Raw genomic sequence first — 22731 nt, forward strand, 5'->3', positions numbered from 1 at the left:
CTTAGTTCCATTATACATGCATCCCATCCTATCCATGTGACCATCTACTCACTTTTAATATCTTACATTTTCTAGTGGAATTTTATGCTTGAAATATTGTCCATTTTAATTATTTCTTGTTTTAATTTTCGTCACATTTATAGGAAAATGTTAAACTTATTTTTTCTATGTATCTGTGCTGCATTACAGACTGTTTTATTACTGCATTTGAAACTTTGATGTGTAAAAGTTGTTTAGAAACTTTTCATTGCAGATGAATGTTGTAAGTGACATACTTTTTGCACAAGTGTACAAATAAGGATGGATGTAGTGTTGCATTTTCTGTCTGTTTCAACCTGTAAGTTATCGGATCTGATGCTGGCATCTTCAGTTCTGGAGCCTCCACTACCCATAATCCCTTACTTTAACTGAATCTGCTCGTGTCTCATTTGCTGCCATCACTAGCATATCATGGTCTTCAGAGCTCTTCATGATAAGTTACTTTTTTTTTTTTTTTGCAGCCTCCTCTACCTTTCTTAATTGGTATGTTTGTGTTTATACAGTAGTACATTTGTACATTAGTCAGTGGGTTAGTTATACAGATTAGTATTTAGGAAGGTTAGGTGTTAAGATGTAGCATCTCTTTAGCGGATTCTACTACACCTTTCCTTTCTATCATGTTGATGCCAATATTAGTATTGCTGTGATTTTTTTTTTTGATTGTGGTAATTGCTTCTGCTTAGTAGTTACTTTATCCTCATTGTGTAATGTACAAAGCAGCTTCAGGGTTTAAAACATACATCGTGTGGGCACGAGTTGCCCCCATAAGACATTCATAATTTTGTCTATTATTTGGGTGCATTGCACGTGAATGACTAATGCCAGGGTTGCATCATTTTTGGTGCCAGAGTACTGGCCGATTGGGCCAAACTTGTTTTAAAGGGCCTTCTCCAGCTCTCTGCCATTTCAGATTCTCCTGTAGCTAAGAAATGGGGCGTGAAATCTAAGAAGGAGAGGAAAAAAGATAAGGAAAAGGATAAAGCAAAATCTTCTCATGGTATAAAGCTGAAAGATGAGGAGCACAAACACTCCTCTTCTACCAAGGGCTGGCCGGACCAAAAACTTAACCTATCTTCAGCTCCTCCTACTTCTGAACCAGCTGGGCTTTCAGCGCCAATCACCAGTAATTTCGGCTCTGGATTCAGAGTCCTCAGCTTTTCCACCCTCGGTATCCGTAGTCCTTTTCTAAGTCCATTTTGCTACCATAGCCAGGGTCCATACCCCTTTCTTGTTACTCCTGCAGAGTTTTCTTTAGAACCATCCCCTTCTTTTGCTGGCATCCGAGCTTCTCCCTTCTGGATCCAAAGTTCAGATCCTGCTGCTAAGAAAGTCTCGAAGCCAACATCTACTTTTTCTTCCAGGTCCATTAGGTTAGTTGGGAGCCTTAAATCCTCTGATTTGGAGCAGCTAATGCATTCTTACCTGCATGCCCAGATGGACCTAGGGATCATTCCTGCCTCCTTGTCCTGGAGACCTGAGTCTGTGGCACCTTTTGTCCTGTGTCCGATTGTTCCTCCTCCGGCTCCATCAGTGCTGGGGATCTCAAGTCCGACTGCCCAGCTGCCCTCATCTCTGCTTGTGTCAATAGCATGGCCACTTCAGACACCAGCACGTTAATTTTCTCTATTCTGGCTGTGTTTTAGCTGGATGCATTTATTCACACCCCTTAGTCTGGTTCAGCTTTGAGTTTCGGATTAGTCGTCTGCCCCAAAGTGCTTTGGCCTTAGATAGTTCTGCTCCTGTCTCAACATCTGAGCCAACTGGTTCGGCACCAGGCACGAGATTCTGTTAGGTCCCTTATCTGAATGGAGCAAGTTTTGACTGTCTCGCCTATGTCTGCTTTTGACGTCGTGGAAAAGATCCTGTCTTGCAATAGACGGGTGCTGTAGCAGCTAAGTCGAATCTGTCCAGATCTCTTCCTCCTCCTGCATCCTTGGCTACTCATCAGCTTGCTCTGGGGCAGCCTGTATGTATGGGCATCAAGACTACCCTGCATTCAGCCTCCCCCCCCGACATTTTCCATATCTCCTCCAGCTTCTCCTCACCACAGGAAGGTCCATGCAAAGAGTACATGTAAGAGGAAATACTTGGAACTCCCTCACTGAGGATATTGACCTCGATAAAGGAGAAGGGTCCCCCAAGCCCCCCCCCCCCCAGAGGATTCCTCTTTCTGCGACATACTCACATTTTTGAAACAGCATAGGGGGTGGACCACTGAAGCCTCTTTCCCTGAGGAGTTGGTGTTTCTCAAGGCTTTTGACATGGGTCCATCCATGTCCTTGGAGGTCAAGCCTGGTTGCACTTTTCCAACTTTTTGTACTGTTTTGAGGCATCCTTTAACACCCTTTTTGATGGATCTTTACTTTTTGGCCTAAAGGTCAAAGACTATGACCAGGAACAAACAGGTTGGAAATACAGAAATACTCTGCCATTTTGTGAATCACGGCACTCTTTTCATGATTGACTTATTGCTAGCCCCCTCCCAAGTTGGGGATGGTAACTTTATAATAGATTCCAACCAAGAGGCAGGAAGAGTCCACAGAATCGTGGCTTTTGTGGATTCCAATGTCCCTGGAGGGTTGCTTGAGGTAGTCTGTTGGGTACCTGGCCCTTCACCCAAACACTTGGGAGGCAATCATGTCATACACGTGGATGTTGAGACTCCTATTCAGAGTTTATACCATACCCTTTTTGTTCACTCCAAAGATCTCTTTAAACTCCCACTCCAATGTGCCACCCATCAGTGAAGACATACCTGTCAACCTCTTAGAACAAGAAATTTGGACAAATCCATAAACAATGAGGAGACAATAGCCCAAAAATAAATGCACTTTTTTTTTTTTTAAATATTGCTGTTGTCAGCTTAGAATCATGATAGACGAACATGTTTTGCATTAGCATGAGTTTTTTTGAAGGGTATGAAGTCTATAATGCAAATCTCTGTATTTTCTGACTTCAATCCTCTTTGATTAGCTAGAACACCACAGGTCTGGGAAACATACAAAAATATGAGGCATTCAAATCTGGATATTCCTCAGAAATCTGAACACTTGAGAGGTATGACCTGTGAAGGGAAGCAGCAGTGGAAATCCAGAATCTGCTTCACAACTGAGTCAGTGGCAGGACCAAACCACACCAGAGAGGATCCGGCATCTATTCACGATTCTTTTTGGTACCAAAGAAAAACAAAGACCACAGACCTATTTTGAACCAATTTGTCAGACAGACCCAAACAGCTATGGTGTAGTCCATTCTACATCTTCTGAAGGACAACTGGGTGTGCTCAGTAGATCTGCAGGATGTCTACTATCACATAAAGATAGCAAGGCATTCCAGGAGATTCCTGTGCTTTTAGGTGGGAGCCAGTCTTTACCAGTTTCGAGCACTGCCCTTTAGTCTCACCATAGCTTCCTAGGTCTTCAAATGTATGGCAGTGGTAGCAGCCTTGCTCAGGCTGGAGTGGTTCCAGGTCTTTTTGTATCTAAATGAGTGGCTGCTAACTACTCTACTCTATTTTCTACTATAGATTTTGTCCATCCTACTGTGAGGGCACTCCTAATCAAAGCCAGAGACTCCTTGCTCCATCTGTGTCTATCTTTGGGCATAACGGTGAACTACAAGTCCAATCTGGAACAATTTTTCTGGTACTGGAATTTATTGGTTGCCATCTGGATGCAGTCAAACTGCAAAACTACCACACTCTAGGTTGGTCTCTTTGAATGCATACTTCTCAGGTTCTACTGTTTCAGGACCTCCTGAGTCCTCAGTTTGCATCTTCTGAGACATGTAGCCACTTCTCTCTGTCTGGTTCCTCTGGAAATATTTCAGATGTGTGTGCTCCAGTGTACTCTACATTACAGTGGTCTCAGTTCGCTCATTCATTGGATTTTCCCATCTACCTGACCAACATTTGTCTCAGCCACATTTGATGGTGGTTAGTATCTTCTCTGGTTGTGGCAGGTTCATCCTTTGTTCTTCCCCACCCTCAGGCCACAATTACCACAGATGTCCTTCTATTCTGCTGTTGCAGTATTCTTTAATGAGGGAGATTACCTGCCAAGTGACCCGATATCAGGCAGTTTACAAAAGTCTTAGTGACTAGGGTGCATGGTGCGTCGCACTTAGACTGTTGTTGAATGTAAGACATAAGTGCCGTACTCACGCAACATCATCTGAATTTCTTTGCCGCCAGACAAAACGCTTTTCCCATTTGTATGGTCTGCTCACTAATGAAAACTTCTGTTCATATAAGTGCCCCATTGTGGAATCCTTTTCTTACTTTTGATAGCATTTTATATTTGTCATCCAGGAAGGGCAGATTTGAATGTGTACATCAGATTCCACATAAAGACGGCCGTCAACAATGCTTGTTTTGTCTTGGGTCTTCTCATGACCATAAGGCCTGCCCTGTCTGCCAGTCATTTGTCACGGAAACCCTATGTAGTAGACTTAACTCACTTTCCATATGTCTGGAAAACCAGCATCAAAAATGAATCGCAAAAAGGATGGAGGGTCTCCTGACTTCAGGGCCTGTTGCCTCTAGCGAGACAACTACCAGTGCAGGGGGTCACTGTAGGCTATCAGAACCACAGGCTGAACCCGTAACCGAGGTCACCATGGAGCAGGATAGTAGCATGTCCATGGAGGTACCACAGACGAAGGGGGGAACCATGACTCATTATTTCTGAAGGGCTATGAGGGATTTTGTCTATCCTTGTTCATGAGGAAGTGGATACAGACATTATAGAATTGCAGGCTTTTGTCCAGTCCGCCTTCTCTCCATAGAATGGACATGCCCAGCAAAAAGAAACTGAAAACGAAACACTTTTCTCTTCCCTACAATACACAAAAGGATTGGCAGGCCTTTTCCCAAAGCATCTTCAGTGCCCTTATGTCTCTAAGACCCCCTCCAGGGATTGTTTTCCCCACTTCACCAAGGCCTGCTCCTTCCCAAAAGAGGGGCAGGGAAGAATCTTCATCTGAGGAGGACTTCTCTTCTGATAAGTCTGTAGCCTACTCTACCCAGATTCCCTCTCCACTAGACTATGCTTTCCCTGAGGAAGATTCTAATGGGACTGACTCCCCTGTAGAAGAGATTTCCTTCACTGACATCAGTGACACTCTGACTAGAATGCAAGAGCATTTCAAATGGGAAACCTTTGAAATGATGGATATTCAGAGACATTATGATCTGTTGCAAGTGGACACCCCTAGTCCTTGTGCTACCCCCCATCCTTCTGGCTTTCTTGTATGATTTTGGATGCTCTAGCAAGGCCCCTGATTCTCTACCACCAGCACCCAAAAAACCCAATAGATTTTATAAGGTGCCTGCAGATTATAAGTTTTTATTCGAAGAACCAAAAGCTGATCCATCAGTCATCTCAGTGTCTTCTGACAAACCCTCTAGACTTCTTCCCTCCTCTTCCTTGTTTCCTTCAGACAAGGACAGCAGACATTTGGAAAGACTAGGCAAGAAAATTTATACATCCACCACTCTCGCATTTAGAGCTGTATATTCCTTGGAAGTCCTGTCGCGGCTGTCTAAAGTAATTTCTGAACTACCTGAATCTGGGAACAAAAACTTCGCTGCATCCCTATTAGCGATCACCTCCCAGGTGACCAGCCATTTTGTCAAATGTAGCTATGATGCTATAGAGGCTTCTGCTAGGGCAACTGCATCTGGGTCTGTCCTCAGGAGGTTCACATGGCTCAGGCCAAAACCCTTGCCCAAGGATATCAAATCAAGACTAATAAATGCTCCCCTGGACAATGAAGCCTTGTTTGGATATGCAGTCACAGAACTTTTTCAGACCCTGCAAGTGACGGCCAAGGAGATGAGACCTTAAACACCACCTGGTTTCTCTGGTCCCTAAATACCAGAGAAACTACTCCTCTAAACCAACCTTTGTCGGGCGACAATTCAGAAGTGTTCAACCCAAATCCAAGAGTACAGGAAAGAGGAGACAGTCCTTTTGTGCTCCACAACAAACCCAACTACAAAGCGGTCCTTTCCTGATAAACCAGGATCCATCTGACTACCTGGCCCCACCCCACCCCCTTCACTCTCCAGTTTATCCCTTTCATGTTCAGAGTGGGAAACCATTACCCAAGACTCTTTGGTACTGTCCATAATAAAAAAATGAATATTTCATGGTGTGGTAGTCTTGACCTCCATTTAGGGGCATCCTCCAACCACCCACCCACAGAACATTTACCTCTGTTGCCACCAGTGCTTCAGCAGCTTCTGGACCAATACACCATCCAACCCGTACCCGTCCATCAGAGAGGATAGGGATTCTATTCCAAGCTATTCCTGGTCCCAAGGAAAGAACCCTGGAAAACCCATCCTAGAACCTCGCCTTTTTAAACACCTACCTAAAGGTGCCCTTCTTCAGGATGACCACCTTACAAACCTTGTTTCACCTCAAGCCTTTATGGCCTCCATAAGACATAAAAGATACCTATCTCCATATTCCTATCCACCCAAAATACAAAAAATATTTCGGATTCTCTGCAGTTTCTGGGCACTTTCAATTTCAATTTTCTGCCTTGCCCTTTGGTCTCTCTACTGCCCCAAGGGTCTTCGCAAAATGCAGACTTTCTAGAGTTGCTACAGCGAGACCTCAACCTTAAAATCAACATCTTTCTTTCCTGGGATTCACCATAAATTACAAGAAATCAGACCTCACTCCTACACAGGATCAAATTTTCCCCGAGGCACACAATTTAAATCCGACCTCGTGAAGATTTCCCTCCTCCTGCAGAAGGCCCATTTTCTTGCAAAGCCTTATTCCACAGTCCCACATTTTAGACGGGGCCTGCCTCAGGACCCTGTGCTTTATGGCTTTCACCATTCCCATGCTCCCCTCTGCCAATGGCAATGGTACCTAAAGTCAGCATGTCCACGCACTGGAGTCCCCAGTCCCTCTTCTTCCCTGTCTGAAGAGAGAAATTAAGTTCATGGATCCAACACCTCTGTCTACCTATCCAGGACTTCCACTCCATCCTTTCCCACCTTTGCAGGAAATGTACACAGACACGTCAGACTTGGGCTGGAGGGCAGCCTTAGGTGCCATGAAAGCTCAAAGCACCTGGTCACCTTTGCAGAAGAAAGAACGCATCAATATAAAAGAAATGAGAGTACTACTTCTGCACTCCAGGCCCTTCAGCCTCTCCTCAGCCCATGGCCCCTCAAAGTCTTAACCAACATGACAGTGCTCTGGTATTTTTAAACGGGGGGGGTGGGGAATCCCCTCCACTCATACCTACTGTGTAGACTTACTCGACAGATATGGGAACCAGCAGTCAAGTTGCAGACAGCACTTCAAGCAGTATACATTCCATCCAACCTGAATGTTTTGGCAGACACTTACAGCAGGTCCAAAACACATCATCACGAATGGATGCTTCACAAGGATGTGTTTCTGGACATTGTCCACTAGTGGGGGGTATTCCACAAGTGGATCTCTTTGCCTCCCCCCATGAAGAGACAACTTCTATTTTGTGCCAGAGACCCCCACCTTCTGGCCTGGAAGGTGGATGCCCTAAGCTTCTTTTGGAGAAGAATGTTCCTATATGCATTCCCTCCCCTGCATCCTATACCAAGAGTCCTCTTGAAGATATGGCAAAATAGACCAAAAATCTTGTTGGTAACTCCCTTTTGGCTAAGATAACATTGGTTCCCCCTTACTCTCCTGCATTTAGCCAGGGGCAGTCATCACAAGTTACTCCACAGAGTGGGCCTACTCACACAACACAAGGACGCACCCTCATTCATCCCCGCTTGTCAACCCTACAAATGACAGTGTGGGTGATAGGGGCCTGATTTTTTTAGACACCTTTCCTCAAAGGATGTGCTAAGGGTACTGCAGGAGGCCAGGAAACCCACCACAAGGAAACCGTATTTATCCAAAGGGAAAAGATTTTCAATCTGGTCATTCACGTAATATGTACACACTAACAGTGGATGTCCCAAAAGTCCTATCATACCTGTGTGAGTTGCTGGAGGCTGGACCAACCTATTCCTCAGTGAAAGTACATTTGTCAGCCATCTCTGCCTGTCTGCCCCTCTCACCTCCTTTGCCCTGTAAGTTTGAGGCCAAACAGATTCTGAAAGGTCTCCTATACATGAGACCTCCCAGGAGACCAGTACAATCCTCCCTGATATCTTAATTTTGTTTTGGAAAAGCTGACCCTCACTCCATTTGAGTTGGCAGCTTCTTCTTTCTTAAAATTCTGCTCCTGAAAAACTGTCTTGCTTCTAGCAATCACATCGGCCCAGAAAGGTTTCAGAATTACAAGCACTTTATGGCATCCCCTCTCTTTCTAGTCTTCCATAAGGATAGGGCTTCCGTCCACCCCTACCCCTCCTTTATGCCTAAGGTGGTCAATGAGCTATCATTAAACTAAGCACTTCACCTTCCAACTTTTCCCTTCCCCCACAAACCTCAGCAGAGAGGGTCCTGTATACTCTAGACATGCACAGACAGTTAAGATTCTACCTGGATAAAACCAGGACTATCAGGATAACTGACCAGCTATTAATCTCCTTCCAGTCTAGAGCCCTAGGGCTCCCTGTCTCCAAGCAGACCATCTCTTCTTGGCTCTCTAAAGCCATCACCTTCCATTATGAATACTGTGGAACAAGCCTTCCCTCTCCAGTGAGGACTCACTCCACCAGAGCCATGGCTTCCTCTGGTAGTTTTTTCAAAAGATTGACATCATCTTCATTTTGGAGGCTGCTACCTGGTCTTCAGTTCATACTTTCACCAAACATTACAAACTGGACAACATTTTCAAGTCCAGGGCAGGGTTTTCTAGGGCCAGTCTACATGATTTCCTGTAAAGCTCCTCTGCCCCTTCTTCCTCCCTCTCGTCTACTCATGAACTTTTGCACTGTCTAATGTAAAGAATACTGCAGTGGCAGAATAAGAGGACATGGATAAGTTGTGTAAAAGCCTGCCATAATGTTAGATGTCCCTACTCCATTGCAGTATTCTATCCCACCCTTCATCCCGTAGCATTGTTGTTTCTTGGGTGTACTCATGCTATGTCCTACTTCTCAGTGGTTCTTCCTAGGGCACTCAATTCTGAGGATGGTGCGTGTGTATATCACTTTTATGGCTTGCGTCAGATTGCAGTCTATGTGTGACATACGATGCACCCTAGACAACAAAGGCTTTTGTAAATTGGCTGACGTCTGATCGCTTGGCAGGCAGTCTCCCTCATGTAAAGAATACTGCAACAGTGAACAGAAGGACATGTAACGTTATGGTAAGATTTTATACACAACTTATCTATGCTTCCGTTCTACGGAGGGAGGGCACTTTGAGGGAAAGGCAGTCCAAGGTACCTGTTCTTAGTCAGAGGCCAATCTTCATATCAGCATCTTAGAGATAACATAGCAGGCTTTTCAGGACCTTCTCCCCAAGGGGTGTGATTGCCATCCAGACTGATAATAGGACAGTAGTGTGGTATTTAAAAAAAACAACCTGATCTTATCTGCTGTGTCGAGAGGCTGTGAGAGATTGGCAATGAGCAATTTCCTTTCAGTGGTTTCTGATTAACTCACTTCCAGGGGAAGCCCATCATTTTGGTGGACAGTCTGAGTAGGCACATTATCCTGCCACATAATTGGTGGTTAAACCTGAATGTAAAGGTGCAGATTTGTAGCCACTGGGGCAGTCCCTGCTGGGATCTATTTTCTTCCACATCCAGCACCAAATGCAGCAGTTACTTTGTCCTGGTCCCACTGGAGGGACCATCTCCAAGGGATGCTCTTCTGCATCCATAGTCCCCAGGTCTCCTAAACGCCTATCCCCTGACCCCATTCCCCTTTCTTGTGGCCTCCTCTGTTTCATCCTCCCTTGGTACTGAACCCTGTAACCGGTCTGATATCTCATCCTTCAGGCCTACCTCACCTAAATCTTCTCCTTCTACTCCTTCAAACTGACTGCATGGTTCATGCAATTCACATAATAGCCAGAGATCTCGAGCATTCTGAGAGGTTATTTTTGTACTCTTTCTACTTCGAGAAACCTTCCACTAGAATGATGTATGCAAGCGAATGGAAAAAGTACTCCTTATAGGCTTTTTCCAAGGGTCTGTATCTTTGTTATGCCCCAGTGGATGGTATTCTTGATTTTCTGGCTGATCTTTTTCACTCCAGCCTCTGTTGTTGTATTAAAGTTCAATTGGCTGCCATCTCCAACTTTTACATGGGCATAGGTAATACTCAAGTGGTAACCCTAAAAATCTATACGGTCTTCTTGAGAGGCACCTTCTAGCCCTCACCTCCCATTCATGATATGATCCCTCCTTGGAATCTCAACCTGCTTTTGCAAGTTCTCACCTGGTCATCTTTTAAACCAGTGGCAGCAGTTTCTCTAAAGCTTTTATCTTGGAAAACCCTGTTTCTAGTGGTCATTGCATTTGCAAGAAGGGTGTCTCAGCTTCAAGCACTATCCTTTGTTCCCCATATACGGTTTTCCACAAGAATGCAGGCGCCTTAAGAACCAACACTTCCTTTTTATCTAAGATAGTCTCAGAGTCTATTCTGAATCAGCATATACATTTACATGTTTTCTTTCCAAAGTTCAGTAACAAGGGAGAGTATCTGCTCCATTGTTTGGATGTTCACCTCCAGTTGCGATGGTTTGGTGAGAAACAACAATTTAAGCTGTTTTGAAAGTGATCCTATCCAGATAGCTGTCTGTATCTCCTTTGCATACTCCTTGAAAATTATTTCTTTGCCCAATAAGCTTAGGTCTGATTCCACCAGAGCGGTTGCTACTTCGGTTGCTTTTTTCATTCAGGCCTCTATTAATGACATCTCTGCAGCAGCTACCCCATCTAACTCTCTTATCTTTGTGTCCCATTACAAATTGGACATTGTCTAGGTTTAGATCCTCCTTTGGCTCTACTGTTTTGTAGAAAGGTCTGACTTAGGACTACCCAGGGTTTGTTACTGGCTGGGGACTCTGTCCTCCAGGTTAAGATGGGCAGAAAAGACGACATCAGATGTGAAAGTTATGTACTTACCATAATGATAGATTTGCACTCTGTTCTGTCCTTTACAATAATCCCTCCCTCTGTGCCCCCTCCACATTGTCATTGTTTGTGACTCCTCGCCGGCTGTGCAGGCCTACACTGAAGCTCTTTGTGGGAAGGTTCTCCTGATGCCTTTCTCCCTTTGTTTGATATCACAATAACATTGATTTCCTTTTGACCATTGTTCAAGGGGCAGTAATGGGGTAGACTCAATCTGAGGTGATGGAGTATTGAGTTATGGGTAGAGGAGATGGAGCTCCAGGTCTGAAGATTCTGGAGGTGCTGACGCTGGATCTAATAACCCACAGGTTGAGAAGGACAGAAGAAGACAATTCAAATCTATCATTATGGCAAGTACATAACTTTCTTTTCATTGAAATTTGCTGCTGTTAAGGTAGAAGAAACTTAGTTTTGCTCCTTAACTTGTGTGATATATGGATTGCTATGTAAAAGCTTAATGCCATCGAGTATGTTGGTCTTCATTATTTTTTCTTTCTCTTGTAAGGTGGTGTGGCGTTATCTTTTAAATGTCTACCCAGATGGACTCACAGGTCAGGCCCGCATGGACTACATGAAACAGAAGACCCGTGAATATGACCAGCTGAAAACAGAATGGCGACAGCGTGTGTCCCTAGAAGATCTAGAGTTTATTCGTGGCAATGTTCTAAAGGATGTCTTACGAACAGATAGGACACATCCCTATTATGCAGGATCAGAGGACAACCCCCATATTGTTGCACTGTATGATTTGCTGACAACCTATGCTGTTACACATCCCCAGATCTCATATTGCCAGGGTATGAGTGACATTGCATCCCCCATCTTGGCAGTAATGGACAATGAGGCCCATGCTTTTATTTGTTTCTGTGGGATTATGAAACGGCTTGAAGGAAATTTCAGAGCTGACGGAGAAGTAATGTCAATCAAGTTTTCTCATTTAAAACTCCTCCTGCAGTACTCTGATCCAGAATTCTACAGTTACCTTGTTTCAAAAGGGGCAGATGATCTTTTCTTCTGTTATCGCTGGCTACTTTTAGAACTTAAGCGTGAATTTGCATTTGATGATGCCTTGAGGATGTTGGAAGTTACCTGGAGTTCGCTTCCACCTGATCCACCAGAAAAGGAGGTAGAGCTGGTTGGTCCACCTGTCCACGATGAGGGGAGTTGCCAACATGTTCGACAAAGGCACATGTTGCGACCAACTCGAGAATCTGTTGAACATGAAAGAAATATTGCTGACCTTACACAACATTCTGTGACTTCAAAAGATGAGACTGCTAAATTGAATCAACCTTGCTCTTTAACAAAACAAACGAGCTTTGGGGAGTTCAAGTACTACAGTGCAAGAGAGAACAGCTTTGATGAGGATCCATCCTTCAACTTTAATAACAATATTCTTGTTAGATCCCAGCAGTCAACAGAAGAAGATGAAGATTACAGTGAGCAAGACCCATTGATTAAAGCTCCATCTCACTTGTCTTCAAATATGAAAAAGTCTTCTTCAGCCCCATCTTTAAAATCCTCTATACTTTCTCCACTTCATTCGAACATGTCTTCATTGTCACCTGCTCATTCTCCTATCAGTGATATGCAGGGAACTCCATCAGGTAGTAAGCAGGAGGCAACTGAGAAACTGTCCTTACCACCTGCACCTCCACCTCCAACTCCTCTCCATCAACCTACTTCTCCTCCAATTGCATTGTCACTGCCTCCCCCTCAAGAGTTTGGGAAGGGGAACCCTTTTATGCTTTTCTTGTGTGTTGCCATACTGCTGGAGCATCGAGACCACATAGTGAAGAATAACATGGACTATAACGAGCTAGCTATGCACTTTGACCGTTTAGTAAGAAAGCACAACCTCAGCAGAGTACTGCACCGTGCCAAAGCTCTCTTTGCAGAATACCTTCAGTCAGAAATCTGGGACTCTGAAGAAGGAGATGAGGCTGCAGCAGCTGCAGACTCTCCTGCAGTCTCCTGACCTCTGGCCAAAGTCAGACAGTACGTTTGACTAAGTAGTTCAAAACTACTTGCAGATCTGTGCAGTCAATAACAGAGAAGCCAGAGGGATTGCATAGCTTATAAGTTTCATGTGAATACAGAAAAGGCATTATGAGTCCCAGTATTCATTAAAACAAAGTGGTTTTCAAAATGAATTTTAGAGGTCAGAGAGGAAGATGTCAAGCAGTTTTCCATGTTTTAGACTGAAAGGTTTGTGTGGATTTTAATCCATAGAAAAAATCCATAGTGTTTTTTCATTTTCTTGGGAATTACCAGCAGAGGCTTTAATAAGACCAGTAGACTAACCATCTAATTAGGTTCTCTTGCCAAGAGCCCTAAAATTTCCTGTGACTTTGGTTGTACAGTTTCTGTCCTGTTTCCATCATGTATGTGCTATTGGTCTTAATAGGAGGCAGTTTACAAAGCAAACAGTTCATCTGGTGCAGTCTTTTTAATTTGCTTACAATTTCAGTAAAACATGGGCATTGTTGTGTAAAGTTTGAAACATTAGGTTTATGGTGCTATGTTTTGTTGTACCTTTTTTTCTCTAAAAATCATTGTTTGTGGAGCGCTTTGCTCCTTTGTTGGTTGCGCTCTCCCCACCCTTCCACAGTTTACAGTTTTTATATCTGAAGTCGTAACTTACTCTTATCACTTGAATCACTACTTCCAAGTCAAATTTTGCCTTTTTTTTAATTCTAGAATGATTTATCTTGCCTGTTTTATTAATTAGTTGGGCTGGGACACCTTGCGTTCCTAGGTATAGTTAATCACCCAGATAACAACTGCATCCTAGCAGTTTAGTGTACCACTACAACACTAGTAAACATTATTAGATTAATAACACGTTTAGAATGGTTAGCCAAAAAAAAAAAAAAAAAAAAAAAAAAAAATACTACCACCACAGTGCTTGACATATCCTTGTGTTAATCAGTATTTTCCATCAGGTATATAAGACAGTAATATTTTGTCGTCTTGCATCCAAAGCAGTTGATATCTATATTAGTGGAGCATGATAAATTAAAGTGAAGTAAAATGAAAATTCCTTTTCTTAGTAGTAAAGGCAATGCAAGACGAAAATGGCTACTTGTCTGTAAGACCAAATATTTTAACGGGCATTGAATTTTACAGGGGAACTAGGATATACTTAACTATATTTGGAGCAGCAGCATTTCAGCATAATGCTTAAATATAGGTACCTTTGGTGTTGAAGACATGTTTTAAGTTTTTTGACTTTTTAATTTTAAGTATTGGTCATCAACATTGTACATTTTGCAGTAAATGTTTAGAACACTGTTGAAGCTTTAGTCTACAAGCCCATAGAATGGAGTGATGTGTGCACCTTCTGTTTGTATTTAAACCTAAGGAAAACAAACAGGCTTGAGAGTTCAGCTGTTTGTTCAGCATTGTATGGGGCTGCTTGCTTAGTATTTTTTTAACATATATATATATATATATATATATATATATATATATATATATATATATATATATATATTTTTTAGTTTACAGATCCCTTTAAGTGAAAGTCGTATTTTAAGACTCTTTCTGCATGAGTTGAACACTTGGCTGCACTCTTCATGTGCCATTTGTCATGCTTTTTTAAATGCCAAGAGTCTTCACTTGGTATGTACCTTCTTTATCCCACATATGGTGTCCCTTTGCATGGGCTAAGGAGAAAATGCTTGCAAAGAATCTCCAATTCCTTTTAGTTCCTCATGCATCTTAAATTTCTTTGTCTTTTGTGTACTGTTGTAAAGTTCTAGTTTTTTGATTCCTAAAAACCTTGATCCTTCTAAACGTGCTTGTAGTTTCCAGATCATGACAAGCTCTACCTTTGTCTGGTTCACATCACAGCATTAGTGGCAGTCACAGGTGCCACTCCTTCAGTCCTGTAAAGTATTCGTCAGAATCCATAGTTTGTCAGTGATTTGGGTTGGGGTGAAGGTTTGCTAAACAAAGCTAGAAGGGGCCAAGAAGCTAAGGAACCCAGAGGCCATGTCTACATCCCAGTATGTATCTGCCTTAGACTTCATCATGGAATCCTTTGTCATTAGGGTTGTCATTTTCTAACGAGAGCTTGTAGTACCATGACTGTTTTTGATGGGATATATATTTAAAAAAGGCAGCCTCACAGTACCCTGTTATTGACATAACTGATGTTTAGCAACTGACTCACTCACTAGTGCAAGTTATTATGCCGCTGAATGAGCGTCAGGCCTTTGAGTCCTAAGAATGCATCTCAGTCTCAAAACTATTACAAAATTATTCCCTTCTTACTACTTGAGTGGTTGGTTACTTGCTGGCAAAAATTGAAACCATTTCTATAGATCCTTCCTCACCCACGTTTGAGACTGCTTTTTCTACTCCAGACGATAGCTTTGACAACTTGTTCAGTGTATGGCAAAAGTTGGCTGAATGAGTGTATGTTTCTTTAGGGAGGTGTGATGCTGTTGCAAGGTTCTGTACTGACCTGATAGGCGGTTGTGTCACCCTGTCATTTACCCAGCTGTTATTATGCGTTTGTGTTTTAATTTGACACCAAGACATAAAAATGAAAACGAAAAATGCAAAACAAAGTAGTAATGATTACAGAAAACCATAAACACTTGTGCTGTCATCTCACTAAAACAATACATTGCAAAATACTCTACTAGAATGTAGGAAGCATGGGCTTTCTGTGGGGGAGACTTTCCCCTTGTATCCCAAGAAATGACATGTACGCTTATTGGGTCTATGTCATAACACTGAAAGTTTATAACATTGAAACCCATAAGGTCAAACCCATTTCACTGAAAACTCGTAACACTGAAAAGTCTAGAACTGTATAGAGTTGTATAGAATGCATGTGATGGTGTCATTTCTTTATCGTAGGAGTTATTAGGGAATTGAGTCTCGCACAGTGTGTGTGAATTGCAATTATCAGCATCATGTTTTACCCCCAGATCTGCAGATGTCCGTATTTGCTCATAGGCACTGATTTCACTGTGTGTTTTTTCTTTTCTCCACAGTTGTGCAATCATGAAGTTGGTGGGGGAGAGCCCCCCATATGGGGGGTTCAGGGGGGCTTACTCCCCTGCAAAAACATGTTTTAGGATATTTTTCTTGCAGAGACTATTTTAATGTTTGCGTTTTCAGTGAAATGGGTTAAACCTTATGACTTTCATTATTATGACATAGACCCACACCTACTGTAAGGACAGTCCCAACACATTTGGGAGGTATAATCCCATACCAAGTATATGGTCAACCATAACTGTATTGAATATTTCTTAGTTCAGTGTGAGCTGTGCTCATCAGCTAGATCCACTGCAATCAGAGACAGCTTTCTGTCTCACCAGACTCCAACTCCATTTCTCTCCACAATAACCATGCAAGAGTTAACCATTGGGTAAGAGCTTGGCTGAGGCCTTCCCAGTCTCCCTTTAAATCTTCTGATGTTGATGTAAGATATATGTGTATATGTATGTATATCTATATCTATCTATCTATATATATATATATATATATATATATATATATATATATATATACATTTTTTTACTTCTTACCTGGTATCTTTGTGCTGTTTCTTAGCATAGCTCTTGGAAACCTTCACCAATTTGCCATTTTCCTTGGGAAGTTGAGTTAGTGGCTGAGGAGGAGTTTGACAAGAGTTCTTTCGGCATCATCTTTGGGTATTTAATTATATGTCCTATATGTTTAATTTCCAGAGTTCCAGAATTATATAAGTCATAGAAAAAAATGCCCCCTTCCCAACTCAGAGGAGTGGGATTCAGTAAATAGCCCTCAATACTCTCTATGGTAGAGAACCCAAAATGTCTTTATTAATGTTATGCAAAGCCCATTGTTCCTTTGATGTTCTGTAAATTGCCAGGAATGCATCTGCTGACAAATGCTCCTATAATATAGCATAGCCAAGATTTCCTCGTTTACAGTGATTGCTCTATGGAGTCTGAATTTCTCATTGATGATGCCCTAGCAGAAGATCATTGAAAACCTCAAGAGGGCTTCTACTGCTAAAGATGATATAATTAATGCCCTCCCTTTTCCTCCTGTTAAATATTTTTCAGTCATTTTGGAGAAGAAGAAAAAAACAGAAGTTCCTGCACTTTTCTTTGGATGGCCAGCACTTTCAAGTGGAAGTTGTTGGTGCTTAGATTTGCTGTTCCACTGACATCTTTACTAAAGTGCCGTCCTTGATAGCTGATTAATTTCAGCTATACAGCCTTGTGTTTTCCTACCTGGATAACTGCCCCCCCCCCCAGTTTCTTTGACGGTGGCATTTGCCTAAGCTTTGCCTTTGAAGCAGTCACTTTATACCCCAGTCATCTAGGGAGAGTTCTGAACCTTCTGCAGAGTCTGGATTTCTCTCCTGTAGAGAAACCCCAGGAGAACAGAAGGTCTGCATTCTGAATTGCAAAGTTTTAAGCTCTTATTGGGTTGATAGCAACCATGTTGAATGCACCTTCATATGTGAATTGTGCAGTAGGTTGGTTCACTGCCAGTTTCTGTTGCCATTTCTCATCTCCTTCATATCACATACCTTTGGCCTTTGCTGTCCCTGCTGAGATTGGTAGGTTTCAGCCCATAATCTGAATACAAGCTTCTTCATTCCCAGTGCAATTCCATAATTTACAGTGTTGAAAGGTGGAAACCCACTTTTTTTTCTGTTTTGGTCCAGGACCATGAGTGTTCTCAACTCCTTATGTCCTTTCCAAGTCTGGCCATGCTGATGAAGTCTGCAACAAAATGACTGGAAATAGTATAGTACCTAAGTAAAGAGTCTTCCTTCCCTCCCTCCTTTTTTGTGCAGAGTAGAGGCCCTGCTTTATGGCTGAGGACCTGATTGCAGTTGTGATATTTCTGACTAGTTGTCCATGTCCCAGGAAATGCCCTGACCTTGCAGTTGCATGGAATTACAGTTTCTACCCTCTTATTCTATCTTCAGCCTCACAGAGGTCATATTCACGCCATCTTTCAAAAGTTTGGTGCTGCAGGGAAATGGCTTGTTTTCCTCCCAAGAGAATGCAGCCCTACCCATGTTCTTCTTCTTGCAGGGCAGTAATTACAGACTTTAGAAATGTTCTTACTAAGTGCGGAATAGTTCCTTTACATTTCCACTCTATGCGTCTTGAAGGTCCACATAGAAAGGCAAGGGCTCATTGTCATCACTTTTTAGTGAGTTAGAAAGGCCTTATTCATAGTCCTCTGAATTGTGTGATTTCCAGAAGTTGTATCAGCATGAGAGCTTGGAGGAGGGAGGATGTCTGTCAAGTAAACATGATCAGTTGTTTTTGTTCTGTCACCAAACCTCTCCAGGGGAATCTTAGAGGCTGGTAGGAGCTGTCCACTTAGGCTGGCTGGAAAGGATAGTCAGAAAAGATTCTCTGAAATTAGAGAGAGCTTTTTTCTTGCTTTGTAGATCTCGATGCGTGCATGACTTTTCTCAGACATATATTTTGATGCCACTCCATTACTGTACCTTAATTGCATGTAGTTCAGCCTTACTTATTACCTGGTAAAAGGCAAGATTGTGGCAACAAACAGATTGATAAAACAGATTCTGAAGCTGACTCTTCATTTTCAGCATATGTAGAAAAGCTTTCTTTGTCTTGTGACAAGCATCTTGGCTCCAAGTAAAGATTTTTTTCTTTCCTTTCCATAACAACCATCTGTATCTGCTTAACACAGCCTGTATTTTCTATGCTGTTATGCAACTTAATCTGTTAATTTCCTGTTTTCTTTGACACCTAAAAATTACAGTGTATCCACCTCAGTTCACCTTGACACCTTGTACTAAGTGTATCCACCTCACCTTGGGCGTTGATCTGTTGTGATTCTGTCCTTTTTAGTTTCTAAGTCCATATGTATATGAGCCAGCTCTGACTTCCCTCCCTCATAGGTAAAAAAGTGTGGCTTTTGTCAGAGTGTATGTGTGGATTACCATTTTTGTATTGTTTTATGTCCTCAGCCAACTCAAAAAAGGCCATGTATTGTATGTTTTGATGCCTTTACTTGCATCCCTTTTTTTTCAAGCCATTTAAACCTGTTCTCTGGGAAGACTATATTCCAATGCAGTCTGCTACGAAGTCCTCCTCTTCTCTTCTGGGCATTTCCATTCTCTCTAGGCTGTTGTGGGTTTGCCAGTTATGTCATTTGTATTATATCCATTCCTGGAAGCTATTTAAGTAAGATAAAACAGGTATGTGAATAAATCACCATATCAACTGGACTTTGAGATGGTGCATTAATTCCCTTCATCCTCCTTGCTTGGTGTATTCCACCTATTATGTGACAGTGTGGACCCTGTAAATAAACTTCACATTTTTTGTCACTGTAAACTTGTCACCCAGTATATTCTTTCTAACTGCTAGTTCAAGTGGGTATCAGGAACTGTGAATCATGAGGATTTGTTTTCCCCTAGCTCTGGCAGAGTGATGTATTGCTTGGACCAAGGATGACTACTGTGGCTTGAGAACATGAGCTCAAGATTTTAAGAACTGCAAAAGAGGCTTGAAAGAGAGGTGCACCCCATTTCCCATCCCACTTCAGAGGGCCATATTGAAGAACAGCTGATAAAGTGTGTCGGTCACATGTCTTGTCTTGTGGAAGCCAAGAGATTTTGTGGATAACAGTTTAACTGCAGATGTGTCTGTCTGCAGCTTAGTTGTAGCATAACATTACTGTTTCCTGGACTCAAGTCTCTGCTTTAAAAGCCTATGAGGACTATATCCTGTGTCACCCATTATGTCTTGAGAGACTTAATTTTATTTTTGTTTAGTTATAATGTGCAATATTTTTGAAGCTGGTAAGATCATTTTTTGAAAATTGTAGTATTGTGATTATTTATACCTAAAAGTTAATTTTCCTTTTGAAAAGCTACTTTGTGGTTTTACACTAATAAAGTTAATTGTTTTGTATTTGTGATTTTACTTGATATATTTAGGTTGAGCAAAGTAACAAGATGTGTCTAAGCATAGACGAAGTCTGGACTTTGTGGTATGCTGCTAGAAGTGTGGAATATTCTCAGCAGAGCTGAAATTAACCATTAATAAATTCAATGTCTGAATGATAATTTAGTACAGTTAAAGAAGAGAAGCAAATAATGTTATTTTAGACCTTTTCAGTAAAACACTTGCCTTAAATGGTTGCAGTGAGTTCTTAAAATGACTGAAGTTTCACCATTAGATTATGTATATAGGTTATTTATGTGAAGTCATAAAGGTGCAGCAGATTGATTTTAATCTAGCACCCTGGACTTCCGACTCAGTCATTGTAAGTTTCAAGTGGCAAATAAAAGGCTAGCGGAACAAAGTGGATGTGGAACTTTTCCTGAAAATCAGAAAGCATGTCTGGGGTGTTTGGTCTGTCTAAATGGCAAATGTGTGGGAATTGTAAATCAGTGTAATATTTTGCATAAATTATCTAGTTTTGCATTGCAGGGCCTGTTAATATAACTAAGTGCATTTTTGAAATATGCTCTGTGGGTCTCAGGATTAGAAGAGTATCTCATCTGTGAACTTCCCATAGAGTGTCTTCTAAATTCTTTTCCCTACTTGTAAGGGAAAGCTCATTAGAACAGGGCAACTTTAGAATGCAGATATATTTATTGGGGAATGTTGCGTATTTTAGCAACCCTTTTTCTGGTATTTCTTAGTGTGTGTTATGTCACCGTGTCAGGCATCTGAATGACCCGAGGTTTTTTTTTAAGCATGATCAGTACCAAAATCAATGCTGCCTGCAGGTACAGTAGGTGTCCACTAAGAATTACTCTGTACAGTCAGCACTGAGTGAAAGCTTCAGTTTTCAAAACTACATACTTTAGAGTAGATTTTCTTCTCACCAGAACATTTTTATTTGAAAATTGGGCCTCATCTGGACACTTATGCTAGTGATGAATAAAATACTTCTATTAAGTTTATTCTTTCACTGCTTTAATACATATGGATTTGCCTTTTGTGTTCAGTTTTTGTCTGAAAAAGTTAGAAAGATTGCATTACCTCAACATAACTTGTAATGTTTATTTGTATATTATTGTGCATTTTTTAATATTTCGTTGGCATTCGTGAACTATGGGCAGGACCCTATAAATCTTACCAATTTCCTAGCTTCATATCGTCATTTTGTGGTTTTATAATTTGCAGTACAAGTAACATTTTTAACATTCTGCATTTTCTAGGTAGCAGGGAATCCGGTTAAATTATTTGACCTGGTAGAGTTTAATATTAACAAGAATAAGAAACTTGTAAGACTGTCTTTACAGTCCCTGTTTGAGGAAAAAAAACTGAAAAGTTTCTAATTTGTATTTGGCAGTTAACAGAATACATTTCAAAGGCAAGAGCAGGTGATGTTCAACACTTTGATCATGGAACTGCTGGTTGTATAGCAGTAAGTACCCTTCTGGAGAGAAACCTTCCACAGCATAATTTTTCTGTGAGCATATTTTTATGCAAAGAAGTGCTTTTTTTATTATATTTTACATATGTAATGCATGTATGAAAACAAACCTGTTTATATAAAAAAAAAAAAAAAAAAAAAAGCTTTTGACACTCTGCACAAACATGTTGACTGAGTGTGTTGGGGACAGGATTTTGTGGTTTGGGGGACTTCACTGAAAATTTTACCTCAAACGTTTTTCTGTCAGAAGGTTTACTGACTCAGTCAGGCTGAGTTACATTGTGAGGTCTCCTTTTCAGCTTGAACATGAAGCCACAAGAAGAAAAAAGTTATTAGGGAGTCTTTAGGTGTCCATCTGGCTCCATCAGTGCTTCAGCTGCTGGTGGGTGACTCTGCTGTGGCCAGACCTGATTCCTCAGAGGACTCCTTTTTTCCTCCTTGTGCCTGTGGTGCAGCTCCTCATCTCAGTCTCAGGAAGGAGTGGGTGAAGATATAACCACTTAGCTGGATTAAGGTGCCTGGTTCCCATTCTGGAATTCTTGTTGTGGGCAAGTCCCTTTGCAAGAAATCTTCCACAAAAAAAAGAGAACTTAAAAATGTTTCTTCTCCTGTATTTTTAACCATGAATAGAGAAGATTTGTTGGGGATTTGCTAAGAGATTGTTCTGTGCTTTTAATATGCTAAATATTGATGCTCATCATTCCCACTGTTGCAGTATTCTTTAGGCTGTGTCGGGTGTGTCTTGCCCAAGAAGCAACAACTGGACAGCTTCCAAAAGCAGCAACTCCCTCCCACTGTGACTGCTGTTTGGTCAGCCCTGAGGGAATGTCAGCAGTCAGAATGTGAAATAGTCAGTACTTTCTTGACACGTAGTGAAATAGCAGCTCAGAGGCTTCATAAGAGCAGTAACCAGCATTTCATCTCCTTTCTGGCAAGATAAGCCCCTTTGCGGCGTCCTTAGTGTGTGTGTGTGTGTGTGTGTGTCTGTGTGTCTGTGTGTGTGTCTGTGTGTGTCTGTGTCTGCGTGTGTGTGTGTGTGTCTGTGTCTGCGTGTGTGTGTGTGTCTTTGTCTGCGTCTGTGTGCGTGTGTCTGCGTCTGTGTGCGTGTGTCTGCGTCTGTGTGTGCGTGTGTCTGCGTCTGTGTGTGTGTGTGTCTGCGTCTGTGTGTGTGTGTGTCTGCGTCTGTGTGTCTGCGTCTGTGTGTCTGCGTCTGTGTGTCTGTGTGTGTGTGTCTGTGTGTGTGTG

The 22731-nt window shown here is 41.9% G+C and overlaps 1 protein-coding gene across 1 annotated transcript in view; it reads left to right on the forward strand.

Moving 5' to 3' along the window:
* Positions 1-21005, forward strand: part of TBC1D25 (TBC1 domain family member 25) — a 312334-nt gene extending 291329 nt beyond the window's left edge. The window contains exon 5 of the mRNA XM_044079318.1: positions 11594-21005. Within this exon, the coding sequence (XP_043935253.1) occupies positions 11594-13066 (1473 nt within the window). The 3' untranslated portion in view covers positions 13067-21005. The remainder of the gene's footprint in view (positions 1-11593) is intronic.
* The last annotated feature ends 1726 nt before the right edge of the window (positions 21006-22731 follow it).

The sequence above is a fragment of the Protopterus annectens genome, chromosome 8.part0 (genome assembly GCF_019279795.1).
Source record: "Protopterus annectens isolate FY-2018-M chromosome 8.part0, PAN1.0, whole genome shotgun sequence".
Lineage (NCBI taxonomy): Eukaryota > Metazoa > Chordata > Ceratodontiformes > Protopteridae > Protopterus > Protopterus annectens.